The sequence below is a fragment of the Podarcis vaucheri genome, assembly GCF_965113315.1.
Source record: "Podarcis vaucheri genome assembly, chromosome: 3".
NCBI lineage: Eukaryota > Metazoa > Chordata > Lepidosauria > Squamata > Lacertidae > Podarcis > Podarcis vaucheri.
In genome coordinates this window covers 63,399,355-63,412,591 of record NC_138761.1, presented here as the reverse complement: position 1 = coordinate 63,412,591, position 13,237 = coordinate 63,399,355, and the positions used below count along the sequence as shown (strand labels likewise).

Genomic DNA, 13,237 nt, shown 5'->3' with positions numbered 1-13,237 from the left:
GGGGCCAGTCCACTGTCCTTCAGACCTTGTGGGGGGCCGGACTATATTTTGGGGGGGGGCAATGAATTAATGCCTATGCCCCACAAATAACCCAGAGATGCATTTTAGATAAAAGGACACATTCTACTCATGTAAAAACACGCTGATTCCTGGACCATTCACGGGCCGGATTTAGAAGGCGATTGGGCCGGATCAGGCCCCCAGGCCTTAGTTTGCCTACCCATGGCTTAATACAACCTAGCACAATCTTTTATTTAAATCAACCCTATTGGCTGCTTAGCATTCAGAATACACACTGAACATCTGGTGCTGTTTCTCTGCAGAATCTGTTGGGCTATTTCCACAGCGGCTCTGAAAACTTCAGTGGGGATGCCTGTGAGGTGAAAGTGGCAGCCCCTTCTCTCTCTCCTAGTGCTGAAGCCGAATATTGGAGAATACGGGCCATGGCTCAACAGGTGAAGACTTTGAGAGATATAATGAGCAAAATGCATATTAAGTTAAACCTAGGCACTGGTGCAGGCTTCACACTTCTACAGTAATCAGCTGGATTTGCATGCTTAACTGTGACTGGATTGTTTCCTGTGGGCTTTGCTTTTACAAACAGTTCATGGTGAGATTTCTTAATTGTTTTAAGCTGTCTTTTTTATACAATTTCAATTAAGGAACAGTCAGGTATTGATGCCAACATTAATTAAGCATTTTAAGATGGCTAGGCCTGATGCACCTCTGTTTAGTGAATGCTTCTTCTATTGCAGAGTTGATAATCTTTGGATGGGCTGCACCATGAAACTTTTTTGTAATGAAACCTAATCTTCCTTTTTTTCTTTCCTCACATGAAACTAACTATTTAACTCAGCCGTGGGTTTATCTGGGCAGAGAGCATCACTTGCTGTGCTGGGTGTTGCCACTTTTAGAATTCCATTTACAGTCCTGGGTTAAGGATATATAAAGAACTGCCTTCTACCAAATGAGGCCTTCAACCCATCTAACCCCCTACTGCCTGCTCTGTGTTGTGAATGGATGCAGTTTATGAGCTCCTCAACCTTTTACACAGTTCTGCTGTGGGAAATCCAGAGTCTGGCGCATCTACATGTGCAAATTGTGTGCTCTGCTGCTATGTTACGTCCCCTTCCTGAATTGGCCCAGGGCTTTAGCAAGTTGGTATTATTTGTTTTTATAGGTGTTCATGTTAGACACACAGTGCTCCCCCAAAACGCCAAACAACAAAGAAGGGTTTGAGCATGCTCAGTCCTGTGTGCTTATCATCGAGTTGCCTCCTGACAAGAAGCCCAATGGTCATACGCAGAAAAGGTAAGGTGACTTGTTTATTACAAGATCCAGAGGGCAAAGCAAGACATGAGACAGGTGCAGGGAATAAAGGGAAAGTCTGCACATCTATTTAAATCTGGGCAGGTTTGTTTCTCATGGCAAAGCATGAAAGGCAAGCCATGCTGACCCTCAAGGGGCACTTTTTCTCATCCTGTCATCCCAGTTTTGAATCAAGCTAAACACTTGCCATGATTGGCCATGTTGAACATTTACCTTGGTCCCAGTAGCTTGCATTAGATGCAGGCCTTCATTGTAGATCTTAGACTCCCATCTGTAATGCAGAATACAAACCAGTCACTGTATATGGGGAAAGTGAAGGATATTTAGGAAAACATGGCTTCACAAGCAGTTATTGCAGAAAGCCACCAGCTCTTAAATCTGAATTGCTATAATTATTATTAAAGGCATTTTGTAACAACAGTGGGCAACATTTTAGGAATAGATATAAGCATTCTCTTTCTGGATCAGACCTAGCCCCAGCACTCTGTTTTGTAGCCAGATGCCTTACCAAATGATGTTGAATTGATGCTTGCCTCTGTTGCATGTCTGGCAATCAGTTGCACTGCCTCTGTTCATTCAGCTACCATGGTTAATAATTGTTGTTAGGTCTCTCTTTGACGGCTGGGAGATGGTCAAGAATAGGGGTGAAGGGAAAACATACCGCCTCTTCTACAGCTGTGCAAACTGTCTCCCTCCCTGCCCCCCAGTCCTTCCAGAGGGCTTGCCGTGACTGATTTTGGAAGTTCTTTAGAGTTACTTCTGCCTCCCCTCCCCCCTTAACTGCAGTAGCAAAGCAAGTGTCTGCTACAAGGTTTGCAGCACATAGTGTGGAAGATGAGGAACACAGGAAGAAGGTGCCTCATATTGAGTCAGAGCATTGTTCCATCAACACTGAATGGCATTGGCTCTCCACATTTCCAGGGGCTTTTCCCATCCTAACCTGGGATTGAACAGGGGACTGAACCAAGCACCTTCTGCGTGTAAAGCGTGTGCTGTAGCACTGAGCTACAATTGTTCCCCTGGGGTTTTCCCGCTATAACAATTTTATAGCCTAATCAGTCACTCTTGAGCCAGAGAAAATAATGTTCATGCTGCCCATGTTGTGCCTACACAGAAAACACCATGATAAAAAATAGATGATGTATGAAGGGGACCTTACTGCCTAATTTGTTTTAGCAGCTTGTTCCATAGTAAAGTATGGCTGCTCCCTGTTGATAAGGCTTGCTGCAACAGTGAGTTGGTTGTTTGCTTGCTTGCTTGCGCCTGTTTTGCATGCACAGCTCTGTAACCGTGCTGGCTTTTTGTAGAGTTCCTCTTTTCCTATCTGATTTTCTTTCCTTTCTTTTTTTTGAATGCCGCCCATCAATGCACAGGAAGCTTGGGTAAGGGAGCATTTCAGCCTAATGCAAAAGGCAAAATAAAAGTCCTTGATTTAATATCTATTCTCTTCCACAGAAAATGCCGTTTTAGCTAGTCAGTCCTAGCAATAAAAGAAACTGCTGTTTGCCAACCGCCTAGGTTGAAAGGTTACATATTCCGCCCCCACCCAATTCTCAGGCTGGTTTTTGCCAAGAATTGAGCCAGTGCAGCTGTAGCTGCAACCGCTTGATGTGCTGGACCCTCTGTCTGAAATGTTCTTGGAATGGGAGGTTTCACTCCCACAAGAAAGTTTCTTGTATATAGTCCCCTCACCACAGTGTTGTGTGAGTGCACGAAATATGGGGGACTCTCCCGCCCCCATGCACAATGCTGGCACTTTTCAGTATGTCCCTGTATGATTTGCATGCACTTTAAAAGGGAAGCACAGCCCCAGAGCCCCTTGCACCACTGAGCTGAAGTCCGCATGCAGCTGGGGCACAACACTTTGGACAGACATCCGTTTCTGCCTCGAGAATTTCTATAGTGGGTCACTTTTGATGAGGCCCATGAAATGAATGCCAGAGTGCAACCACTAGAGAGTGTCACAGCACAAGAGAAGGATTGTATTTTTCAAGGACATGGGCAGAAATGGAAGGCCTGGGGGCTGGAGGAAGAGATTCAAACTCAGAAAGCAAATTTCAAGGTAGCTACATTTCCATGAGGCTGACGGGATGCAGAACAAACCGATTTGTTTGTTTTCATTCATGCTCAAATAATATATTCTCCACCTGAAAATGCTAGCTTTGTGTTCCTAATTACAGCTGCAATCCTATGCATTGTTATTTGGAAGTAACTCATTGGTACTTATTCCCAGGTAATTGAGTTTATGACTGCAGCCAGAGACTTAACCTTTTATTTTCTTTATGCACACAAAATAGAGAATAGCACACTGTCCAGACCCTCATCTGACCCATATCTATAAACTTATTCATGGTGGTAAATAGGCCAAATATCCACTGTGGCTTGAATGTTTGGCCTTTCATTTGTATTCTTTGGTGCAATACCAAGGTATACATACATCCAGTTTTTTCCTGATAAATTCCCTTATAAAAACCCTGGGGTGTTGTTCACTTTCCTCCATTTTCAAATAATGTTTTGTTTCATGTTACATTGCTATAATAATGAATTATCCATGCTACAAAACACATTATATGAATGTATAAATGTTGAGGATTTTACATGATAACTCTTTAAAGCAAATATGGGGAACCTATTGCCCTTCGGCTGTTGCTGGACTGCAACTCCCATCATCCCTGAGTGTCGGCTCTCTGAGCCAGGACTGTTGGGACTTGAGAGTCCAGTGGCGTGTGGAGGGACACAGGTTTCCCAATCTCTAATGTCAAAGAATATGTCTCCTTGGAGGAAACGTGGCATATTAATATAATAAATAAAAAGATTTTAATTTGCAGGGAGTGTGAAATTCAGTTTGGGTCAAAATTGTAGGAGAACGCAGCGAAAAAATGGATTGTGCATGTTGCCTGGACAATATTTATCCAGAGCAGCCTTTCCCAATTTGGTACCCTCCAGGTGTTCTGGACTACAGTCCACATCAGCCCCAGTCAACATTGCCAATAGCAATTATAGGAATTATAATCCAAAATATCTGGAACAGTACCTGGTTAAGGAAGGTTGGCACAGAGATAGTGTTTTGAGGAATTTTTTTGTAAGTAGCTATCATAATGATTGTGATATAGTTATAAATTCACCAGCTGTAGTTCCTTGGAGGAGCAGTAGGATATAAATTCAAGTGATTTAAAAATAGTATTGAGATACTCAGTGTGTTTGTCATTCCTTCCCCAACCCCTTCCACCTTTTGGCTGCGTGAAGTATCCCTTTCAGAACAATTGTAGTGAGCCTGCTGTCCCACCAAGTGCTGCTGCAGAATTTGTACGATATTTTGCTGGAAGAGTTTGTGAAAGGGCCCTCGCACTCTGAAGAGAAGGCTGCGCACCAACCACCGGAAACTAAACTGGCAGGCTTCCTCAGGTACATTTCTATGCAGAACTTGGCTGTCATCTTTGACTTGCTGCTGGATTCCTACCGGACAGCCAGAGAGTTTGATACGAGGACTGGGCTGAAGTGCCTGCTCAAAAAGGTCTCTGGCATTGGTGGAGCTGCCAACTTGTACCGCCAATCGGCGATGAGCTTCAACATTTACTTCCATGCCTTGATCTGCGCTATCATGACCAACCAGGAAAACATCACTGCAGAGCAGGTGAAGAAAATCCTCTTTGAAGATGACGAAAGAAGCACCGATTCATCCCAACAGTGCTCTTCGGAAGACGAAGACATTTTTGAAGAGACGGCCCAAGTAAGCCCACCAAGGGGGAAGGAGAAGAGGCAGTGGAGAGCCAGGCTGCCATCTCTGAGTGTCCAGCCTGTCAGCAGTGCAGACTGGGCTTGGTTAATCAAAAGGCTTCATAAGCTCTGCATGGAGTTATGCAACAACTATATTCAAATGCATCTGGATTTGGAAAGCAGCGCCGATGAGCTCCCGGTCTTCCGAGGAGACCCCTTCTTCATCCTTCCGTCCTTCCAATCTGAAACATCCACCCCATCTACCGGAGGGCTCTCTGGGAAGGACACCCCTTCGGAAGATGACAAGAGCCAAATTAGGGATTCCCTGACGGAGAATGTCACTCCCAAAGGAGGGAGTGGAGATATACTGCTGCTTCCGCCCTTGAGCCCCAAAACAGAGAGGAAAGACCAAGGCAGGAGAAAAGAGTGGTGGGAGAGCGCTGGCAACAAAATCTACACCATCGCCACAGACAAAACTATATCAAAGCTCATGACAGAATATAAGAAAAGGAAACAGCAGCATAACCTGGCCACTTTTGCCAAAGAGATGAAAGTCGACAAGAAAGGGGACCCGCTAAGCACGAGAGGGCCAGATTCCCCCCTCCCACAAAGGCCTCAAAATCTGGTTGATCAGGGCCAAATGAGGCACTCCTTCAGTGCAGGGCCAGAGATTTTGAGACAGGAGAAGAGGTCACGCTCTGGGTCAACGGTTAGTTCACTCAACATATCCATCCGGGATGGTGAGGCACAAATACAGGTAAGAAAACAGGCCGACTGAGAAACTTAAAATGGAAGAAAATATGCCTTTTCAATTGCAGTAGTTGTTTTCCTCGTGTGGCATTAAGCAGAAAGCAGGTCTTCCGGAAATATGCATTCATTATTGTAGACTATAACACACACTTGTGCTTGCAGGGGCAGCCTTAAGCATTGGGCACTTGGGGTAAAATATTATGGTGTCCCATACAGCCACACCCACCTGCCCACTGACCCTTGGAACCTCTGGGCCAGAGCAGCCCATTATACCCCATGTTCTATCAAACCTCAGGTTCTTTGTGAGTTTCTTATGGTAACTTCCAGCCTCAACCGGAGGTTTGTGACACTTCCTACAATAACTTGGCTTATCCAGTACTTTCCATTGCTGTCCCTTGCCTTTCTTTTAGTTTTTCATTTTAGTGTGTTTGCCACACCCGCTACTCTTTCATGCATCTCGGCCTTACCAAAATGAATCATCTGCATGGTGAACCAAGATGGCTTGGGGTGGAAAAGTTAATTATAGGACCAGCCCTCGGTGTCAGGATGTGTTTTGAACCCTAAAGACTTTTTCATTGGGCAACTTAAGTTTGATGCTGACATTTTTCAGAAATTACTTCGTATTTACATTATGAGCTATATTTTTCATGATGTTTTTACACAGCTATATAGTTACAGATTTCTTCTCTCCCTGTATCATTTTAGGCATGGACCAACATGGTATTGACAGTTCTTAACCAGATTCAGGCCCTTCCAGACCAGATCTTCACAGCTCTCCAGCCAGCTGTGTTCCCTTGCATCAGTCAGCTGACTTGTCATGTGACTGACATTCGAGTTCGCCAGGCTGTGAGAGAATGGTTGGGCAGAGTGGGCAGAGTGTATGACATTATTGTGTAGTAGACACTGGATGCAGTACCCACTAGAGAATGAATTGAAGGCATACAAATATAACGTGCAGTTACTGAAATGTTATCTTTTGAAAGTGATGAGGTAACTGTCTATTTGCTGGTAATTAGAAACTGGCAACATCTGTCCCATGCCGTTAACTGCTTAAGAGCACAGTTCAGTCTTGCTCATGCCTACAAGAGCATGTGGTAACCACAGTGTGCTTATACATCAAGTATCCCAAAATAATACTGTATATTAAATCTGAAAATGCTGTTTTAAGTCAGGCTGATATATGAAAACTCAGTATATTGATGTTGCATATTTTTCAAAGAGTGAAGTATTTCTCCACAGGGAAATGGCAGTGGAATGAAGGTGGCACAAAATGGACACCTTCACAAAAGTAGGCTAGACACAAAACAACCAAAGTGAGAGCCTGCTTTCACAAACCTTCAGTGTGGCATCAACATCTTCCCACTCCAGTGCAATTTTGACTTAAGTACATTCTGAATGCAAGCTCTTTGATTTTCTGAAGAGTGCAGCAGATGCATAGGTGTCTTTAGTATAGAACCTTTTTGTGCCCCCAAAACTGGCAGACTGACATTTGAAAGTATCTCAATTAAAAAAACAAAAAACAAATTGATGGAACTCAATAAGCTGTTTCAATAAATTGTTCATGTAAAACGTGACATGAAAAACAGATGACTCAAATTCAAAAACTGATACATTTTCAAAAATCACAGTGCACATTTCATTTTCTATCACATACCAGGGTTGTGGTGAGAATCAGCCGTGCACTGGCTTCTGAGCCACTTTTAATGTGATTTTGTGACATCCTAGATGTGGATGCAGTATGGTGTGATATGGCAAGAGCAGCTTGCCTAGTAGAGCATCGGTATTGCTGACCAAGAGGAGGGACGAGCAACTGTGTAGTTGGGGCTGTGCTGTCACACAGCCCTTATCACACCTTTCCTCTTCATCCCAGAAGTGATAGCAACACTCCTACCAGAAGGCTGTTCCTGCAGTTCTGCCCCACTGGGGGAAGGACTGTTATGCTATGGTGCTGGAAGCTGTCTAGGGAGGAAATAGTTAATCCTGTATAGGATAACACATGCCAAAAGCCATAGACTTCTAAGAGGTTTCGCCTCCTTTGATGTCAAGCCAAAGGTCTTTAAGTAAGGGAAAAGATCATAAATATGACTACAGAAAACGAAACATAAAGCTGCAACTTGCCTGTTTTCTACAACAGCTGCCTTGTCCCATTCCTACATTGTAGGTGAACATGTCGGATGCTTGACTACTGCCCCAGAATTCCCTCTGTTGCCACCTCAATTTGTTTTACCTTTCTTCTCCATGAAAAGAAATAAAATAATTATGTAGGTTTGGAAGGTGGCACCCATTTTATGCTCTCATCTGTCCTGTGAGGCTGCTTAGTTTGAGAAAAGGGTAAAGCAGCCTTCATATCGGAACAGGGATTTGAACGGAGACCTTTCACCCTGGTCCTCTTAAATCTACTTCCTTTATCCAAGCTGTCTAGCATACACAGTTAAATATATAGTCCATTAATTAGAAAAGGGCCTATAAAATATGGGTGTGGCCACCTTTATTTATATGCCACAATTATATGTTGCCTATCTCCAACTGCATTCAGGGTGGTCCGTAATTTTGAAAAATTGCTTGCATTTTAATTGGTATGATGCAGAAGCGAACGGGGACACAGAAAGCAGAGAAAAATAATTGCATTCAAGTACTCTGCGGGACAGTTCTGTGCAAGGACAAACCAAGTGGTAACTGTTCCTAGCCTAGCTGAAAGAGTAGAACTTGCTGTCTCAGCTCTGCCTCTGGTGCAGAATGGTGACTGATGAGAGCAGCTCCCGTAGGGGAGGAGCCAACTGGGTTTGGCCCTAGATAAGCATATGGAGAGAGGACTTGCTGCCAACCCACCCAAGTGATAGCTGGCCTCATCCAACATAGGAGGCCTCATGTCTTAATTATTTCTAAAACACAACAGCTAACCCTCAAATCCGTTCGGCACATGGGCCCATACACATGTCCATCACATAACCGGGGGATCAGACTAAGTCTTGTCAATGATGACCTCAAAAACAGGGTGCACAGATTGCAAGGCTGATGCAACTATACAGGTAACCCTTGCAAGAGCAGGTGTTTTTTTAAAGACCCCAACAAATTAATGTGTGATCTCAGGGGTCACTTGCAATGTCAAAGAAGGTGATGCTGAGGACAACTTTTGGATGGCACATCACAGCCTCTCATGCCAGCCCTGAATATTGGTCTCATTAATTGAACTGAAAAGGTGTGAGTCTTCATCAGCCTGATTTATGATGCATTGCAGTTTGCCTTGGACAAAAATTCCCTTACTCCTCGCTCTTTGTTTGTATGTTAAATGAATGGGAGACTATGAATGTACACAATCTCACAGCTGCTGAATCCTTGTAACTATATTATGGAATTCTTTGTCAAAGAAGCTGCTACTGTGCCCGAATTTGATTGTTTTGTTCTTTTTTTCCATTTTCCATTTAAATATGCAGTGTTTCTATGGCTCTTTGTGAAGTTGGAATTTTTTAGGGGAACATTTTCAAGTGATGCACGCCTACATTGTTTGTTAGTTGGATTTTATATGCAATTCTAGCTTGTCCCCTGTAAGCGTCTATTTAACGGAGTCATTAAATAGAGAGAGAGAGATATACAACACTCAGGATTTCTGCATCTGTTCTACTGAATGCCAAAAAATAGTAATTCCTGGATTGCTAACAGAGGGGTGCCCCCCCCCGGTACAATGAAGTATATATTACATGTGAACCAATATTGTGAATTGCACACGTTGAGAAGATAAGTGTGGCATGACAAGATTTTTATGGCCATTATTACAGGAAAGACAAAAGTGGACTATTGTTACTTAAGGAGCTGAAGCAGTACAGCCACCAACTGCAGAAGCCACCTTAATCCATTCCTGATTGCAGCTGCCCAGCTGATCAGGATGTTTACCCCACATTGCATCCATCCTCTCTCTTTGGATGCCAGAAGCAAAGCAAACCATATAAGCTGGCCTTCAACATAAAGGTATGGGAAGTTTTGGCTGGTGAGCGGGGTAGAACAGGATAGAAGCACCCCATAGAGTGGGATTATCAAGGGATTATGTACTAGGCAGAACAAATGGAAATTCATTTTGGTGACTTAACAGAACACAGTAGCATTGTTAGGAGTGGAAGTAGTCTGCACTTTTCGGCTGACCTTGAAAAACTGCTACAGCCTTAGGTGATAATGAAATAAATTGCACAGACTCAGAAGGCAAATGTCAAATCAGCCATGAACCACAAAGGCAAGATTTATGGGTGTGGCAGTGTCCCTTTTGAGCTCCCTTCTCTGCCAGCAAAAGGCTTCCCAGTCACGTTCAGTGGAAGGAGACACTTAATAAGCTCACTGGCACCTTCTGCTGCTATGAACTAGAAAGTTCTTATGAGCAAAGAGTTGCATATGCATGGCTGATCTTGCAAGGCATCCATGCATCTGAGGACTGACTCCTCTAGTGGACATGGCAAGGCATAGGAACTCATCGAACCTTTGCTTTCTCCCACCCAATCTCAAAACAGGGGATCTTGGGCAATGCCACACACAGCATTATGTGCATTAAAGCCTGCACCATTTCACAATGAAAAGCTCCTGTGATTATATAACATGGCACACATTATTATTATTATTATTATTATTATTATTATTATTATTATTATTATTTTATTAAATGTATTAGTTGCCCTCCACCAGCAAGTCCCAGAGCACGTTACAACAATTTAAAAGTCAGAATTAAAAACTGTTAAAAGAAATTAAAAGCCAAAGGAGTAGGGTGGGTCCTGAAAACAAATATCTCAGGTGTCAAAGGCCAGGGGGCAGAGGATGGCACTTGTACATTACAAAAATCAGAGCGGCAGCCCTGTGTCAGGCTCCATTCTGTGTAGTGCAACTTCTCTCATGTCCAGTGATCTCTGCTGTATAAGTATTTTTCTGCTAAGACCTGGGGGCAAAACTGAGAAAATGCTGTGAGCAGCAAGATAAGGGCAGGGTATAATACAAGTCAGAGGGAGAAGACTTAGCACAGGGCCATCATATTGGATCTTGCTTGTTCGTCTAAATATAGTTCTGCCCACAGAGAACACTCCATCTTAACTAAAATGGAAAAGATGCTGTACTACAGAACTGCAACGTCATTCTTAGAGCAACAAAGCTGCTTATTTATATGGCAAGAATCTCTTCCAGCAATGGTTACTGTCTGCCATTTGGGATACAGTGCCAAGCTAAATGGATAGAAACCACTTTTCTATTTATTGCTAAGAAGTGAAAGTCCCAAAGGACTGTTCGTTCTCTTATGCCAAAGATACAACTCGCTCAAAAGTGAATATAACAACAACAAAATTGACTTGGCTTTCATTATGGAGCCTTGCTCCATTTCACATATAGGTAGAAAATCACAGGAATTCAAAATGTATTGAATGCTACAAATGGGTAAACCCAACCCTTTTGCCCTATAAGATGGTTGTAGCCTTTTGCAAGCATAGTTCGTAAAGCACTGAAGGCCTGCAATTTGGGAGGAGGTTGGTAGGTAAGAATGACCAGGAAAGATGCAGTAGAGCAATGTATGTTCCCCTTGGTTCAATGTCGGTGCGCTCTGTATAAACAGAGTGGCCATATAGAGTCAGCATATGCCTACATAACTATGAATATATGTTATTAAACTTTCCTTGAATCCTGCCCCATCTTTCCTTGTGATGTTAAATTAAAATGACTTCCCTAGTCCCCTTTCCTCTTTTCTTGTAAAACAGATTTGTTCCATCCCCCCCCCCGTGTCTATGTTGAACAGTTCGTTGTAAACCACTTTACAAAATGTATTTTGTGTATATTTTGTTCAAAGGGAATTCTTAAAGGAAGATATTTTAAAACAAATAAACTATTTATGTTGCTCGTGTTGTAGAATAAAGTAAATCCAAAATGCAACTACTTGGAGGTGTGTGTTGTTTTTGCCGTATCAGCGACGGGGAACATATTATGCGGCAGATGTTTATATGTATAAAAAGTTGACGCAAGGAACTTATTCTCCGTCTCTGGCACACGCTGAAGCAGATGAACACTCAGAAAGATGACCACCACCGAAAAAACCCATGGTTCTCGTTGTTTGTGAACACCCACAGAAAGAATGCATTGGCTTTGGGCTGATTGACAAGGAGGACTGTCAGTACCTCCACCTCATCTCATTATAATCTTTAGTGTGCTTTTTTCCTCTCTATGGCTTCTTGCAGAGGAAAAGCAAGTGGGGAGATGACAATCCACCCTACTGAAGCCCTTTCTATGGCAGAGAGTTACTAGAGACCTGCTGGGAGGGATTATTTTGATAAACAGGAAGATGGGCAAAAGCATTTAGGAAGCTTCTCTGTGGAAACGTATTAATAACTGCATGAGATTATGGCTCTGGAAGTTTTGGGGTCTCAATCTTGGGAAGGCTGCACCCCACGCTTCTTAAGCAAACTTGGCCCTCTAGCTGTTTTTGGACCACAACTCCCATGGTCCAGTGGTCAGGGATGATGGGAATTGTAGTCCCAAAACAGCTGGAGTTTGGCCATGCCTGACCTAAAGCTTGTGTTGTATATCGCCATCATCTTTATCTATAGATTTCTCATCTGAGTGAGTTTGATTTTCTTTCTCTCCACCTACGGACAGCTTGACTTATGCAACTGCGCTGTTCATTCTCTGTTCAGAAGAGCACTGCCCACTTTTCTTTACAGAAGAGAGGACCATACTGAATGAAGTGCAAGAATATTTTTCAGACAGGAAACACATACAAATGGAGGTCAGCGGAAGACGATGGGGTTGGCTGTTGACATTAAAGGGGGTGCATCGCTTAACTTGTTTCCCCTTTCCCACCTATATACAGTAGTTCCCTTTTTAAAAAATAAAAGGCATGTCAAGGTTAAAGTGATTACTAATGTGGCCCTTATGAGGTACTATTCTGTAGAGGGGGCCTCTGAAAACAATTGGAGATGTCAAAGACTCCCATAACAGAAGCAAAAAAGTTTCATCTCTGAGAAATCATTTGCATGGCTGAATACCCACAGCAGCCAACAAGACTACACAGCATTTGATTTTCTTCTGGCTCATTCCCCGAGTGATTGCTAACCTTCCTGACATTTCATTTTGCAGCTTCTTCATATATTTTTCAGAGGCCCAGTGTAATTACGATAATCTAGTCTCCTGCCTTATATTACAAAATCAATACAGTTTTACCCACTTGTCCCCTCTCAAAGTCCATGGCACCTCATTGTGGCTGCTCTCAGGCCTCGTGGGTGTGTCAGCAACTGCAGTGGACTGTCAAGAGCCGTGGTCTGTGAAGTGGATCACTCCCACGAAATGGAAGGTATTTGTATCAGGTTTCCTTTCTAGTTACACAAAGAACATTTGCGCTTCCTGCATCTGTTGGCTTGAGGTCAGAAAGTTTGTCATGGAAATAGCACTGATTAAAAATTTAGTAGTTCCAATCCCTTTTTTTAAA

The 13,237-nt window shown here is 43.1% G+C and overlaps 1 protein-coding gene across 2 annotated transcripts in view; it reads left to right on the top strand.

Annotated features, from left to right (window-relative positions):
• ARFGEF3 (ARFGEF family member 3) overlaps positions 1-11,688 on the top strand; it is a 72,330-nt gene extending 60,642 nt beyond the window's left edge. For both annotated transcript variants that reach the window (XM_082215870.1, XM_082215869.1), the window contains exons 31-34: positions 324-455; positions 1,181-1,311; positions 4,576-5,803; positions 6,502-11,688. In XM_082215870.1, the coding sequence (XP_082071996.1) occupies positions 324-455; positions 1,181-1,311; positions 4,576-5,803; positions 6,502-6,693 (1,683 nt within the window). In that variant the 3' untranslated portion in view covers positions 6,694-11,688. The remainder of the gene's footprint in view (positions 1-323; positions 456-1,180; positions 1,312-4,575; positions 5,804-6,501) is intronic.
• Positions 11,689-13,237: the final 1,549 nt, after the last annotated feature.